The 17084-nt window shown below is 44.5% G+C and overlaps 1 protein-coding gene across 2 annotated transcripts; it reads left to right on the plus strand.

The window, feature by feature from the left end:
* Window positions 1-232: 232 nt before the first annotated feature.
* Window positions 233-11633, plus strand: LOC117354582 (gastrula zinc finger protein XlCGF52.1-like). Of its 2 annotated transcripts, none has more exons than XM_033932348.1 (4): window positions 233-425; window positions 3716-3842; window positions 9456-9875; window positions 10801-11633. In XM_033932348.1, exons 1-4 carry the CDS (start codon window positions 402-404, stop codon window positions 11448-11450), a joined length of 1221 nt encoding a protein of 406 aa, XP_033788239.1. In that variant the 5' UTR covers window positions 233-401; the 3' UTR covers window positions 11451-11633. The 2 variants fall into 2 exon arrangements, with proteins under 2 accessions (XP_033788239.1, XP_033788240.1); XM_033932349.1 differs by having other exon boundaries at window positions 9459-9875.
* The last annotated feature ends 5451 nt before the right edge of the window (window positions 11634-17084 follow it).

Raw genomic sequence — 17084 nt, forward strand, 5'->3', positions numbered from 1 at the left:
CTAGGGCCCACCAAACAAATAATCCTGCCTGCTTCCAACCTTGCTCCTCCTTCCCTCCCTCTCTCCCCGCGCCAGGATCATTCTGACCAATGAGTGCCAGTAGGAGCTGAAACTCCTCCTCCTCCTCTCCCTCTCAGTGATAGTGGATCAATTTTCTGACCAATCAGCACTGAAAGGAGCAGAACCGAGAAGACAAGCCTGCCCCTCTCAATCAATGTGAAGCACCGCCTCTCCTTTGTGATGTCATCAGCCTGTACCCAACAGGAAACGAGCCTTAGAGCTCCAAATCTCACTTCCTGTCTCTTTGTTCCTTCTGCCACACGACAGGAGAGAAACCCTCAGCCGGAGAAAGAGCCCCAGATTCATTTCTAATCCTGGAAAGTACAAAAGCAGAGAGGAAAATGCCCGAGGGAGCTTCTGCCCAGGTAGGAGAGTCCCCCAGCTTCTTCCTTCTTGTTACAACACTGCTGCAGCTTTCTGACCTGGGATAGTGCAGAGTCAGGACCCTGAGCAGACCTGGACTGAGGAAAGACACTTTGGGACCCTCCTGAGGGGAAGGAGAGAGATCAGAGTCTCACAAGGGGAGATTGTGGGATGTGACTGCTTCCTTTTGCTATAGTCCTGCTCTGGGTCTGCAAATTATATACACACAGAAATCTTTCCCTCTGCCCTGCTGAGCCCAGCACTGAGAAGTGCTCTGGGACTGAGTGTTATGTGGTGAATTATATACACCCAAAAGCAATTCTCTTTACCTCATGAATCCCAGCACTGGGAGGTCTCCTGAAATATAACTGTTCTGGGATAGTGCAGGGCAGGATTAATTAATTGAGGGCCCCCCTAGCCCTGTCCTGCCCACATCCTACCCATACCCTGCCCCCCCCCACATTTATTTACCTGTTTTCTTATTTACTTCTTTATTTCCACTTGTATTTCTTTTTTTCTTTTATTATAAAATTCAAAACAAAGATTACCATACCAGTACCAGTGTACAGTTTTAGTTCTATGCAAGCCCCAAACATCTCTGAACAAAACCCCCCTTTTGCCCAGGACTTTAACTTTAAACCCTTTCCATACTTATATAAAAGTGTTCAAATGCATTGTAAAGCAGTAATACTATCCGAAACATAAGTCTATATTAATAACCAAGTTTGCAACTTCTCTCAACTGCCTCACTCTGTTGTCAAACTGTAACCCATATGTATGTATAAAAATACGTACATACGTAACTCCTCTAGTATGTTCCACTCCATGTATGTTAATTTGTAACAAAACAACAAGGCAAGCGGTCCACCAAAGAATCCAAAGTGGAACAAAAGATCGGCAGCCAATAAAGAGATTCAAATCAGGTATATTCAAGGTGCTCCCAGGAACCATGCCTGATGCATTTCGCCAAACAAGGCTGGTCAACGCTAACAGAAAACCATATCTTTCACACACACAGGACACAGAACCATCCTCACCCAGTATGGAATAAGTAATCACAAACTAAACTCCCCACCCCCTTTTTACAAAAGCACGGAAGAGGTTTTTAGCGCTGGCTGGCGGGCTGAATGTTCTGTGATGTTCAGACAATCATAGGAATTCTGTGACCATTGGAGCAGTGCAAAGCATTCAGCATGTTGCCTTGTGTTATAAACTGAAGGAACGGTACAGTTTAGGGGTGAAGAAACAGTGGTGCATAACCCCCAATACTGAACAAAATATAAAGATAGCAGATTTGAAAAAAAGAGAAATAACAAATCACGTTACAAATTAACAAAAATAAAATAAAAATGGAAAATAAGATACCATTTTATTGGACTAATACATTTTTAAATTAGCTTTCAGAGGTCAAACCCTCTTTCCTTAGGTCAGTATCCTGTCCTGACCTGAGGAAGGAGAATTTTGTCTCTGAAAGTTAGCCAAAAATATATTAAAATTAGTCCAATACAAGGATCACCATTTCTATTTCTAAACATTTATCAACACAGCTACAATATTACTTTATCCTAAAGCAATAAAATAGATTTTTTTTCTACCTTTGTCATGTGGTTTCTGCTTTCCTCATCTTCTTGTCATTCGCTTCTTTCTATCCAGTGTCTGCCCCTTCCAGAAAATATCTACCTCCCTCTGCCATCTCTCCTCCTGCTCCCCCGCGCCCCCTATTGGTCTAGCATCCATCATCTTCCCGCTGTTCCCCCCCATGGTCTGGGATCTCTCATTCCATCTGTCCTTCTCTCCCCCTGTGATTTTTAGTGTCTCTCTCTTCTCATTTACTCCACTCAGATCTGATATCTGTCTCCCCCGTTTCTGGGAATTCTCTTCTCTCTTCCCTTCTCTGTTCTTCCTTCTCTATTTCCTGCCTCGGTCTAAATTAAATTCTTTCTTACTATTCAATCCTCAGTTTCCTTCATTTTACTGTTTCTACTCACAGCTTGCCACCCCTTTCCTTCATCCCTCCTCTATCTCACTAACTCTATCTTTTTCCCCCCATCCAGCATATGGGAAAGCAGCAGCAGTGGTGATGAGGTGAGGGCTCCTGAAGCTGACGGCACAAATTCTCTCTACTTCTATTATCTGCCCCCTTCTCTCTCTCCACCTCAGGCAATTCCATCAGTTATCCTGCCCCCCTCAGTGAATTGCCTGGGGTGGAGGGAGGGAGAGAAGAGGGCAGATGATGGAAGTGGGAAGAACTTGTGCCGTCAGCGTCGAGCGCATGCGGGAAAGCAGCAGTGAGGGGCTAGAGGTTATCTTCCTCTCATTCAAGTCCTTGCCACCCCCCGTCCCTTGGTCGGTCCCACAATTTCCAGCATATTCCCCTCCCTCCATTCTTGTAGCCCAGCATCTCCTCTCTTGACATCTCCCTGTCCTTTTTCCTTCACTATCTTCCTATCCCATCTCTCTTCCCTCCTGTCCCTCTCCCCATAATCAATCATCTCACCACCTCTCTTCCCTCCCCTTCAGGGTCGAAGATTGCTTCCGCTCTCTTTCCTACTGTTCTCTCCCCCCGTCACCCTATGATCTAGCGCCCCTCCTGCCGTTGTCCAACATTTCCCCTTCTCTCCCTCCCTCTCATCCCCTGCTCCAACATACCGTATTTCGACTGCCCTTCCATCTTCCCCTCCCAGGGCTGCCGACTTCCACTGATTTACTGCTTTCTGCCGCCCCTGCCGAAGACTGTAAACAACTTGAACACACGCCGCAGGGCTATAACAGTGTGCGTGCCGCTGACGGCTTCCTTCCTCCGCCCTCATGACATAACTTCCCATTTGGTTGATGGAAGAGGAGGGAAGCAGTGTTAGAGCCCCGCGGTGTGTGTTCAAGTTGATTACAGGTTTCGCCAGCAGCGGGAGAAAGAGCGAAAGCAGTCGCCGGCTCTGTTTCTCCGATCAAGGGGGGGAGCCCGGTGTTGCCAATAGAGGGGGGGCCCAGTGTTGCTGATCGAGGGGGGGGCCCGGTGTTGCCGATTGCTGCTGGGGGGGCTGGGCTGTCGCTGTTTGAAAAATGTTTTTTTTTTGAGAGGTCTCTTTTTGTGGGCCCCCCTGACCATTTTGGGCCCTAAGCAACTGTCTACTTGGCCCATTGGGTAATCTGGCCCTGGGTAGTGTGTTATGTCATTGTAAATTATGTACACCAGTACATTTTCCTTCTCCCCAATGAGCACCAACCCTAGGAGGCTTCTTTATGGAAGTGTTGCTGCAGAAGATGCTGAGTGTGATTCTGGTTTATATTTTAGAAGCAGGTGACATTTGAGGACATCACTGTCTCTTTCACCCAGGAGGAGTGGGCGTATTTAGATGAAGAGCAGAAGAAGCTCTACAGGGAGGTGATGAAGGATAATTATCAGATGCTGATCTCTCTGGGTAAGAGATAAATTTACTTCCAGTGCAAAAGGAATGCTATGATATACCAAAGGAGAAGAGAATTATCACTGGGAAGACTCCCAGATCCAGATCTACCTCTCCACACCAGATATTTCTACAGGAATCCAGATCCTAGTCTCAGCAAGTCTTATCTGAGATTGATGCCTGGATATCTCACTGCTATCTAAAACTGAATATGGGGTTTGGCCAGATACAACTGACCTGGACTGGCCACCGTGAGAACGGGCTACTGGGCTTGATGGACCATTGGTCTAAACCAGTAAGGCTCTTCTTATGTTCTTAAGTACAGAACCTCCTTAGGGGGAAAACTGCTTTTGTGAAGTTACTAGGGCTGCTTGTTCAAAAGGGGGTTATATCATGCATTTTATCAGTCTCTGAATGTGCGTGGAGAAACTCCTTTGAAGTACATGCCAATTTCAGAGAGCTGTTCAATGAGGAGAGGATGACTTGAGAATTGTCAGTGTCCTATTTGCAAAACATTTTTTAAGCATTCATCTCTAGGCAGTGTAAGGTTGAGAGTTGTTCCTTAGAAATGGCAATGTTCTATGCATTTCCTTCAATTCCTTTAATCAAGGCAGCACTTCTCAAATTTTACCAGGAAACAGCCACCATGATACTCATCGCACCTCAGTGGCCTACAAATGAGCAAACAGAAGTCAATCACTCTGCAAGTCTTTCCAACACCACTGTCACAGAACGAGGGCTTTCTACTGCATCCCAGTCTACTTTCTTTAGCTCTCACAGCATGGTATGTCTCTCCCAACCAGTAGATACCCTTTTGCTCTCTGCACCAGTGTCGGCTATTATTGAAGCCTCCAGAAAGCCATCAATACAGCACTACCATTTCAAGTGGACTCGCTATTCCATGTGGTGTAATGCCAAATATCTGGATCCAGTGACCTGTTCTGTTCTGGATTATCTCCTACACCTCTCTAATTCTGAATTAAAGACTAATTCAGTATTAAAGACTAATTCAGTGAGGATTCATCTCGGTGCTATAATTGTTTTCCACACACAAGACTGTAGCAGTACATCCTCTGATTTCTAGATTAATGAAAGGGTCTGTACAATATCAAACCGCCTATGAAACCTTCAATGGCTTGGGTCCTTAATAAGAACATAAGAACTGCCATCTCCGGATCAGACCTTCGGTCCATCAAGTCCAGTGTTCCGCACACGTGGAGGCCCTGTCAGGTGTACACCCATATTCTTCTATGCCTCTCGTAAGGAGATGTGCATCTAGTTTGATTTTGAATCCTTGGACGGTTGATTCCGCAATAATCTCCTCTGGGAGAGCATTCCAGGTGTCAACCACTCTCTGAGTGAAGCAGAACTTCCTGATATTAGTCCTGAACTTGCCCTCCCTTAGCTTCATTCCGTGTCCTCTTGTCTGTGTCAAATTTGACAATGTAAATAGTTTTTTCAGCTCTATTTTGTTGATTCCTTTCAGTATTTTGAAGGTCTCGATCATATCCCCTCGCAGTATCCTTTTCTCAAGGGAGAACAATCCCAGTCTCTTAAGTCTGGGATTCCAGTCATATTCCAGTTTCTCCATACCTTTTACTAGTTTTGTTGCTCGTCTCTGCACCCTCTCCAGCAGTTTTAGGTTGGGAGACCAATGTTGGACACAGTATTCCAAGTGGGCTCTGACCATTGCTCTATAAAGTGGCATTATAACTTTCTCCGATCTACTTGTGATTCCCTTCTTTATCATGCCCAACATTCTATTTGCTTTCTTTGTGCTGACAGTTTCAGGGTCCTATCTATCAGTACACCCAGGTCTTTTTCTTGTTCGCTCTTACCCAGAGTTGCACCTGACATTCTATACTCGTGTTCCTTATTCTTACTGCCTAAATGCATCACTTTGCATTTCTCCACTTTAAACTTCATCTGCCATTTCTCCGCCCATTTCTCTAACTGACACAAATCTCTCTGGAGTTCCTCGCTATCCTTTTGCAATCTGATTGCCCGGCATAGCTTTGTGTCATCTGCGAACTTGATGATCTCGCTGGATGTTCCTTCTTCTAGGACATTCATATAGATATTAAATAAGATCGACCCAAGTAAAGAACATAAGAACATAAGCAGTGCCTCCGCCGGGTCAGACCATAGGTCCATCCTGCCCGGCAGTCCGCTCCCGCGGCGGCCCAAACAGGTCACGACCTGTCTGAATCACCAGAAGGGGCTCCCTTGCCACCTTGGTTTCTCATTGAAGTCCTATCTTCCCATCGTAGTCCTAACCCTCCGGTCTTGCACATGCACGACCTGTTGGGTTTCTATACTTATTACCTGGTTAGCTTTCTATACCTGTGTTACATCCCAGCACCTCTCTCAGTATCCCACGATCCCTTTATCCCTCAGGAATCCGTCCAATCCCTGTTTGAATCCCTGTACCGTACTCTGCCTGATCATTTCCTCCGGTAGCGCATTCCAAGTGTCCACGACCCTTTGGGTGAAAAAAAACTTCCTTGCATTTGTTTTGAACCTATCTCCCTTCAGTTTCTCCGAATGCCCCCTCGTACTTGTTGTCCCCTTCAGTCTGAAGAATCTGTCCCTATCCACCCTCTCTTTGCCCCTCATGATCTTGAAGGTCTCTATCATATCTCCCTTGAGCCTCCTTTTTTCCAGAGAGAAGAGCCCCAGCCTATCCAACCTCTCGGCGTATGGGCAGTGTTCCAGCCCTTTTACCAGTTTCGTTGCTCTCCTTTGGACTCTCTCAAGTACCGCCATGTCCTTCTTGAGGTGTGGCGACCAATACTGAACGCAGTATTCCAGATGTGGATGCACCATCGCTCGATACAATGGCATGATGACTTCCCGCGTCCTGGTTGTTATGCCCCTCTTTATGATGCCCAGCATCCTGTTGGCTTTTTTCGAGGCTGCTGCGCACTGTGCAGATGGCTTCAGTGATGCATCCACCAGCACACCCAAGTCTCTCTCAAGTCTGCTGTCTCCCAACAATGCCCCCCCCAATTTGTAGTTGAACAACGGGTTCTTTTTCCCTATATGCATGACCTTGCATTTTTCCACGTTAAAGCGCATTTGCCATTTGTTTGCCCAGTCTTCCAGCTTGTCCAGGTCCCTTTGCAGGTCCTCACACTCCTCCCTGGACCTAACTCTACCGCACAGTTTGGTATCGTCAGCAAATTTTATAACCTCGCACTTTGCCTCCTTTTCCAGGTCATTGATAAATATGTTGAAGAATAACGGCCCCAGCACCGATCCCTTTGGCACACCGCTCGTGACTCCCCGCCAGTCAGAATATTGGCCCTTCACTCCGACCCTCTACAGTCTACCCGACAACCAGTGCTTGATCCATCTGTGCACATCCCCTCCCACCCCGTGGTTCCACAGCTTCCTAAGCAGCCTTTCATGTGGCACCTTGTCGAAAGCCTTTTGAAAATCGAGGTAAATGATGTCTATGGGTTCCCCATTGTCCACCCGACTGCTTATTCCCTCAAAGAAGTACAGAAGGTTCGTTAGGCACGACCTTCCCTTACAGAATCCGTGCTGGCTTGTTCTCAGTAGGCCATTCCTCTCGATGTGCTCGCAAATGCCGTCCTTGATCATAGCTTCCACCATCTTCCCTATAATTGAAGTCAGGCTCACCGGCCTGTAGTTCCCGGGGTCACCCCTCGATCCCTTCTTGAAGATAGGTGTGACATTCGCCAATTTCCAGTCCTCTGGTACCTCACCAGTTTTCAAGGATAGGTTGCAAACATGCTGGATTGTGCCCGCTGTTTCTTGTCTTAGTTCCTTCAGAACCCTTGGGTGGATCCCGTCCGGGCCCGGTGATTTACCGCATTTTAACCTGTCTATCTGTTTGAGGACATCCTCCTTACTTACCTCTATGTGCTCCAATTTTTCGGCCTGTTCCCCACTCATGAGCTCCTCTGAGTCCAGTATATTAGATGTGTCTTCGCTCGTGAAAACCGACGAGAAGAACGTGTTCAACCTCTCAGCTACCTCTTTATCCTCCTTAATCACTCCCTTCCTATCCCCATCGTCCAACGGCCCCACCTCCTCTGTCGCTGGTCGCTTCCCCTTTACGTAACTGAAGAATGCCTTGAAGTTTTTCGCCTCCCTGGCCAGCCCCTCTTCGTATTCCCCTTTCGCTTTTCTAACCTCTTGGTGGCATTCCTTTTGGCATTTCCTGTGCGCCTGGTGATTTTCCTCCGTTGGGTCCTTTTTCCATCTCCGGAAGGATACTTTTTTGTCATTTATTGCCCTCTTTACTTCAGTTGACATCCAAACTGGGTCCTTTGATCGTTTGTTCTTGCAGCCTTTCCTGAAACTGGGGACGTACATTCTTTGTGCTTCCTGCAGGGTGTCCCTGAATAGGGTCCAGGCGCTTTCCACAGTCTCCATCCTAAAGATGTTTCTGAGCTTCCTCCCCACCATTTCCCTCATAGCAACATAGTTCCCTTTCTTGAAGTTGAGCACAGTTGTTGCGGTCCTCCTTACTATGGGTGTCCCCCTTTCTAATGTGAATCAGATCGCGTTGTGATCACTGTTGCCTAGAGCCCTGGGGTACACCGCTAGTCACTTTCTCCCAGTCGGAGAACTTCCCATTTATGCCTACTCTCTGTTTTCTGTTCTCCAGCCATTTGCCTATCCATCTTTGTATATCCCCCTCTGTTCCATGGCTTTGTAGTTTCCTGAGAAGTCTTTTTGTGTGAAACTTTGTCAAACGCTTTCTGGAAGTCTAAGTATATTATGTCCACCGGTTCTCCACTATCAATTTGTTCATTCATGGTCTCAAAAAATTGAAGTAAATTCGTTAAACATGATTTCCCTTTCCTGAAGCCATGTTGACTTGCTTTCATCGGGTTGTGTGTATCTAAATGCCAGACTATGCTATCTTTAATCAGTGCTTCAACCATCTTTCCAGGGACAGACGTAAGGCTCACAGATCTGTAGTTGCCCGATTCTCCTCTCGATCCTTTTTTGAAAATTGGCGTGACGTTCGCTAGCTTCCAGTCGTCCGGTATCTGTCCAGTTCTAATTGGCAAGTTTTTGCAATAACTCTCCGATTTCAACCTTCAATTCTTTTAAGACTCTCGGGTGAATTCCATCCGGGCCAGGGGATTTGTCACTTTTAAGTTTGTCGATCTGGTAGTATACCTTATCCAAGTACCTAAGAGCTATTGTGTATAAGTGCAAGGGGTGGTGTGCAAATAGGCGGGGAATGAGTGGGTTATGGGTGATTCCTATACTTACAAAGCTGTAGATTACTGTTGGAGCACTCAGATTTTTGTCACCTTTATAAACATAGAAACATAGAGTATGACGGCAGAAAAGGGCCGATAGCCCAAGTCTGCCCACTCAAGAATCCATGTTTTAAGAATTCCTCTGGAGCGACCTCACCTGTCTGTCCCATCGTCCCTTGACTCCCTTAACTCTACTCACTGCCATTTCCAAGGAACAGCTCACAAACTTGCACTGTCTAAAGATAAATGCTCAAAAATGTTTTGCAAATAGGAAACTGACAATTCTGGTCCTGTATAACTTATCTTTCATTATAAATAAGTCTTATCTTAGAAACCACTGCTGTTTTCTAACTCATGACAAATAACTTCTGTTTATATCCAGCAGATCATCAGATCCGACCTGAATGGCAGAGAATAAAGAGTCAAAGAGAAGATCCGGTAGAAATGGACCAAATCCAAACACAGTCAGAAAATATCTATGAGAATATTTCCCTGAGACCTGACAACATTAGCACAAATAATTCTAAGCAGGGATCAAAGGAACAGAGAAACCCTGCAGGAGCCACAAAGGAGGGAGTCACTAAGTGTGAGAGAAATGATGGTAACATCCCTGAGGACAAGAGACACCTAGCAGAGAGACCCTTCCAAATTCATAATTGTGGTAAAATGACTTCTGAATTCCTCCATGGCAAGAAGAAAGGAAAAAAACACCAGAAAGAACTCCAACTGCATAAAAGTGATCATAAAAATGATAAACTATTTACATCTGCTGAGTGTAATAAAAGCTTCACTCTCCTTTCAGGTCTAAAAAAAACACCAAGTGATCCACACACGGTGCAAACCATATAAGTGTATTGAGTGTAATAAAAGCTTCACTCAACTTTCAAGTCTAAAAAGTCACAAAATGATCCACACAGGGTACAAACCACATACGTGTACCGAGTGTAATAAAAGCTTCACTCGCCTTTCAGGTCTAAAAAAACACCAAGTGATCCACACAGGGTACAAACCACATACGTGTACCGAGTGTAATAAAAGCTTCATTCGCCTTTCAGGTCTAAAACAACACCAAGTGATCCACACAGGGTACAAACCACATACGTGTACCGAGTGTAATAAAAGCTTCACTCAACTTTCAAGTCTAAAAAACCACCAAGTGATCCACACAGGGTACAAACCACATACGTGTACCGAGTGTAATAAAAGCTTCACTCAACTTTCAAATCTAAGAACGCACAAAATGATCCACACAGAATACAAACCATATACGTGTACTGAGTGTAATAAATGCTTCACTCTCCTTTCAGATCTAAAAAAACACCAAGTGATCCACACAGGGTGCAAACCATATACGTGTACCGAGTGTAATAAAAGCTTCACTCAACTTTCAAGTCTAAATCGTCACAAAATGATCCACACAGGGTACAAACCACATACGTGTACCGAGTGTAATAAAAGCTTCACTCTCCTTTCAGGTCTAAAAATACACCAAGTGATGCACACAGGGTACAAGCCACATACTTGTACCGAATGTAATAAAAGCTTCACTCTCCTTTCAGATCTAAAAAAACACCAAGTGATCCACACAGGGTACAAACCACATACGTGTACCGAATGTAATAAAAGCTTCATTCGCCTTTCAGGTCTAAAACAACACCAAGTGATCCACACAGGGTACAAACCACATACGTGTACTGAGTGTAATAAAAGCTTCACTCTCATTTCAGGTCTAAAAAAACACCAAGTGATCCACACACGGTGCAAACCATATAAGTGTATTGAGTGTAATAAAAGCTTCACTCAACTTTCAAGTCTAAAAAGTCACAAAATGATCCACACAGGGTACAAACCACATACGTGTACTGAGTGTAATAAAAGCTTCACTCGCCTTTCAGGTCTAAAAAAACACCAAGTGATCCACACAGGGTACAAACCACATAAGTGTACCGAGTGTAATAAAAGCTTCATTCGCCTTTCAGGTCTAAAACAACACCAAGTGATCCACACAGGGTACAAACCACATACGTGTACCGAGTGTAATAAAAGCTTCATACGCCTTTCAGGTCTAAAACAACACCAAGTGATCCACACAGGGTACAAACCACATACGTGTACCGAGTGTAATAAAAACTTCACTCAACTTTCAAGTCTAAAAAACCACCAAGTGATCCACACAGGGTACAAACCACATTCGTGTACTGAGTGTAATAAAAGCTTCTCTCAACTTTCAGGTCTAAAACAACACCAAGTGATCCACACAGGGTACAAACCACATTCGTGTATTGAGTGTAATAAAAGCTTCACTCAACTTTCAAGTCTAAAAAAACACCAAGTGATCCACAGACGGTGCAAACCATATAAGTGTATTGAGTGTTAAAAGCTTCACTCACATTTCTAATCTAAAAAGCCACAGAATGATCCACTCAGGGTGCAAACCATATACGTGTACTGAGTGTAATAAAAGCTTCACTCAACTTTCAGATCTAAAAAAACACCAAGTGATCCACACAGGGTGCAAACCACATACGTGTACTGAGTGTAATAAAAGCTTCACTCAACTTTCAAATCTAAGAACGCACAAAATGATCCACACAGAGTACAAACCACATACGTGTACTGAGTGTAATAAGAGCTTCAATCGCGTTTCACATCTAAAAAGTCACAAAATGATCCACATAGGCTACAAACCATATACATGTAATAATAATAATAATAACAGCTTATATACCGCAATACCTTGAAGTTCTATGCGGATTACAAAGATTAAACAAAGGTACAAATTGATTGACTTTAAGAGGGGAGGAAGAAAGAGGGTTAATAGGACAGGAAATCCATTTTTGAGGAGAGAGTGATCAATAGAACAAGTTAATCACTATAGAGGGGAGAGAGAAGAGAGGATCAGTTGTCTGGATACTTTAGTGTACTGAGTGTAATAAAAGCTTCATTCTCTTTTCATATCTAAAACAACACAAAATGACCCACAAACGGTACAAACCATTTACGTGTACTGAGTGTAATAAAAGCTTCACTCAACTTTCAGATCTAAAAAAACACCAAGTGATCCACACAGGGTACAAACCACATATGTGTACCGAATGTAATAAAAGCTTCACTCAACTTTCAAGTCTAAAAAAACACCAAGTGATCCACACATGATGCAAACCATATAAGTGTATTGAGTGTAATAAAAGCTTCACTCAACTTTCAAATCTAAGAATGCACAAAATGATCCACACAGAGTACAAACCATATACGTGTACTGAGTGTAATAAAAGCTTCACTCTCCTTTCAGGTCTAAAAAAACACCAAGTAATCCACACAGGGTGCAAACCATATACGTGTACTGAGTGTAATAAAAGCTTCATTCGCTTTTCATATCTAAAACAACACAAAATGACCCACACACGGTACAAACCATTTACGTGTACTGAGTGTAATAAAAGCTTCATTCGACTTTCAGGTCTAAAAAAACACCAAGTGATCCACACAAGATAAAATTGACTCCCTTAACTCGACACATTGCTATTTCCAAGGAACAACTCTCAAACTGTCTAGAGATGAATGCAACTAGGACACTGACAATTGTCAAGTCATCCTTTCCTAACTGAACAGCTCTCTGAAATTGGAATCCAAGACACCTCACTACATTCACCTCTTTCCTGACTAGCATCCAAAGCACTGGGTTCTTCTGTCCCTGCTGTTATTGAAGCTCTACGGTAGGCCTGTCCTAGACATATCCCGCAAATATCAAATACAAATTCACTCCTTCGCAGATAAGATCCAATTGTACCTACTGCTAGGAGCAACCCGTGACACCTAGATCACAAAAATACTAAACTAACTCTCAGAAATCAAAAAGTTAATGTCTCTCATCAAATCACAACTAAATGCCTCCAAGACGGGACTCCTTTGGATCCACAAAGAACACTGCAACTGTACCCATCCCTCACTGCACTAGGACTCAACTACCGTAACTGCAAAAGACTAAGCATGCAGCCTAGGAATACTTCCTCATTTTTCTACCTGCGACAAATTAATAATTATTTTTCTGAGTCTGACTTCACCCAACTACTCTATGCCTTAGTACTCTCCCTCATAGATTACTGCAATGCACTATTCTGCGGTCTAACGGCGAAGAACGTACGACGTCACCAGCGTGCTCAAAATGCAGCAATCAGAGTGCCCTTGACTTTGTTTCCCAGGCTCTATCGTTGGCTCACTGGCTGTCCGTAGCCAAACATTGTGTCTTCAAGGGCCCGATGCAAGCATTCAAATCCTTACATGACATGGCGCCGGGCTACATAACAACCAAGCTTCCTCCATATGTACCAAACAGCTCCCTCGCTGAAATACGCCTTAAACGCCCTGGTCATGCCCTTCAACCGCACTCCACCAGATGACATTTCTACTCCCACTTCATACCGAGCCACTGGAACCAACTGCCCCCACAGATCAGATTCCTTGAAGGACTCCTCAGCTTTAGGAAAGCAATAAAAACATACCTCTTCACCTAACTCTCCTGCCTGTGACCCATGGATTACAAAGAAATGTATATTGGGACCAGATTCCAGTATGTGTCACATTAGGAAAAATCTTGTATTGATCAGTTTTGCACTATGGCAAATTGTGACCTGTAGACTGTATATTGGTATTAGACCCCTACTATGTGTCAAGTTATGGTAAAATCTTGTATTGTAAACATGTGCTGTAATTATGGCAAATCATAACCTGTTAACTGTATAGTATGTACGTCTATCCTGTAACCCGCTCTGCGCTCTTTGGGGAAAACGGGATAGAAACCAAATTAAATGAATAAACAGCGTGTGAGGCAACTGTGAACCAAGAAGGACAAGTGTGGAAATACTGAAGTTTGCTTTATTCCTAATAAATAGTTTGCTCTCTGATTCTGTGAGTTAACAGGATCAGGCCAAAGTGAAAATGAATCTTCTGGGTGTTTCTATGCCGACCTCTCCTGCTAATCCTGTCCAGCCTGTTACACTCCCATGACCCGCCCCTTTTTTGGTTTGCAAGTAAGTTTTTAGGTGCAGATCCAAACAATTCAATTGCTCATGTAATTTGGGTATAATCTGGTTTTCCATTGCTAGTCTGGATCACGTAATTTGGGTACTTGACCAAAATTCTGCAAGCGGTTTTGGGAGAGTTTTATAGATGTGAGAAATTAAAATATTAATACCTTTAACAATGATGTTAATTGTTGCAAAATAATACATAAAAGAACCTAACATGGGGGATGTCTGGAGGAAGGGGAGAATACTGTTATCACTTTTTGTCTGATTTGCTGGCACATCTTTGAAAAATGTAATAAATATATTTAAACATAAAAGAACATAACATTTACATATAATACATCTAATCAAGTGTGGTTAAATAAAAAAGAAAATATATACATATAATTGTAATAGGTTAGAGTGTCATATAATAAATATCCTGTGGAGGTAACATTATGCAAATAAGGATAAATGAATGAGTGGTAATAAAAACCAAATGAAATACAGTAAAACCTTGGTTTGCGAGCATAATTCATTCCAGAAGCTTGCCTGTAATCCAAATACTCGTATATCAAAGCCAATTTCCCCATAAGAAATAACGGAAACTCAGACGATTCGTTTCACAACCCAAAACCTTTAATACAAAACAGGGCCACCATCAGAAATTTCTGGGCCCCTTACTGAGCAATCCTATTGGGCCCCCCACGCACCCCTTCCCCCCACTTTTGTCCGGGGGGGGGGTGCTATCAGGAAATCAGCAGGAGACAAAAAAAAGTATGATAGCAGTGTTTATTCTTTAATGTTGTGCACAGCAGAAGCATAATACAGGAATTTGTGCTATGGTGGCCTAGGACCAATGTTCCCTCTAAGGATTGATGAGGTGTGTGCAAAAAAAAATATGCATGAGCGACAAGTTACATACTCCACAAATTTATGAGCAGGCGCGGAGGATGCATTTTTAAACAAATGTAGTTTATCCTTGTACTCCTTATGTAATTTTAATCATCTATGGATATGTTTGTATGTTTATTGTTCAAATGGTTTTATTTATTTCCCCAAATTTATTTTTGTTATACGCATTGAAAATATTTGATATTGCGTTTAAATCAAAATCTCAATAAACTTGAAACGAGTGCCTGTGAGATTGTGGGAGGGTTAAATACTCAAAGCTTAGAAGAATAACAATTTACTTAAAGTTTTTGCTACGCCAGCTTTCTGGTATCTTTACATACAGTGGCGTACCTAGCATATGTAACACCCGGGGCCCATCATTTTTTGGCACCCCCCCCATCTGTAAGAAAAACATGATTTTTAGTAACAAACCACAAGTCACACATGAGTACCTAGGAAAAGGCGGCATCTTACATATTGCAGTGAGCAGTACAACAATACACCCATTGTAAAACTAAACAAGCCAGACCAGCACAGATCAATCCTACACCATCAATCCTAACAGAAAACCATGTCTTTCGAACACACAGAACACGGAAATCAAGTTCCGCCCAGCCAGGCAGCGATTGGCTGGCCCGAACTTCCTCTCCGACTGCAGCCTTAGGGCATGTGCACAGCTGGGGCGGACCGCCCTCCCCCCTTGGTAGGACACTGAAGACGTGGCAGTGGCTCCTCTCACGAATCCCCACCTGCATCGGAAGTCCGATGCAGTCGGGGATCTTGAGAGGAGCTGCCGCTACATCTTTTAACTTTAAAATACAGGCCGCCGCCGCTTCCTCTCACCTCCCGCCCTCGAGTGAGCGACAGAGGAAAGCGTATGAGCGATGCCACTGAAAATAGTGAGCGATCGCTCATGCGCTCACCTTAGAGGGAACACTGCGCTAGGACCCTGGGGAAGCCCGGGCCTCTGAATGCAGGAGTGGTAGTACTGCCCTGATACAAAATATTATACGTATTTGTATTGCAAAACCTCGCTCATTTAGAACAGTCACTATACTCCTGCAGTGTCCGAGAGAGAAGAAGCATTGGCTCAGTTGCGATGTGTGTATACTGTGTGTACTTATATTTCAAGATAAACAAATAATATAGAACAATATAACACTACTAGCTTTATAGCCCGTTACATTTATGGGTGCTAGAATATGTGTGTGTGTGTCTGTCTTTCTTTCTTTCTCTCTCTGTCTCCTTAGCCGCTTTCTGTATTTCTGTCTTTCTTTCGGCTGTCCACCACCACCTCTTGCGTGCTCCCCCAGTCCATTCTCCCTTCTTTTTATCTCCCCTATGTCCAACAGCACCCCTTCACTGCTCCCCTTATCCAGCAGTTGCCCTTCTCCCTTTGTTTTACCTCCCCCCTGTCCATCAGCACCTCTTCCTGCTCCCCCTGTCCAGCAGTAGACCTCCCTTCATTTTTCCCCCCCTGTCCATCAGCATCTCTTCCTGCTCCCCCTGTCCAGCAATAGGCCACCCTTCCTTTTTTCCCCCTCTGTCCATCAGCACCTCTTCCTGCTCCCTCTGTCCAGCAGTAGGGCTCCCTTCATTTCTCCCCCCATCCATCAGCACCTCTTCCTGCTCCCCCTGTCCATGGGAGTTAGTACAGGCCCGGTCTCTGCCGTTCTCCCCGGAGTTTTTTATTTACTCGGATATAGAGTCCTTGCCCCCCCCCCTTCACTTCCCGCGGGCCCGACTACGAACCTGGTGATTGCAGCAGCGTGTGCAGCAGTCTTCACATGCTGCTTCGGGTCCTTCTACAGCCCTGATTTACTCTGGCATATCCCTGATGACATCATCAGAGACGCGGCAGGGAAGGGAAGGGGGGCGGCAAAGGACTCGGACTCCTCTGGTCTGTTGCGGAGGGCAGCCCGGCTCCATTTCTTGTTTCGTCCCGGAGAGGGGGGGCAGGAGGCGCTCTTTGTGCCCCAGTCCTGGCTTGAGCCAATCGTCGACTGGCTGGGAGCAGGCTTGTAGAGGCGATCGTTGGCTGGTGATGTAGTACGCGCATGTGCTCTCTGGCCGCCACACCCCAACAGATCAGGGAACACGTGGCGCGAGTG

The sequence above is a fragment of the Geotrypetes seraphini genome, chromosome 2 (assembly GCF_902459505.1).
Source record: "Geotrypetes seraphini chromosome 2, aGeoSer1.1, whole genome shotgun sequence".
NCBI classification, from domain to species: Eukaryota; Metazoa; Chordata; class Amphibia; order Gymnophiona; family Dermophiidae; genus Geotrypetes; species Geotrypetes seraphini.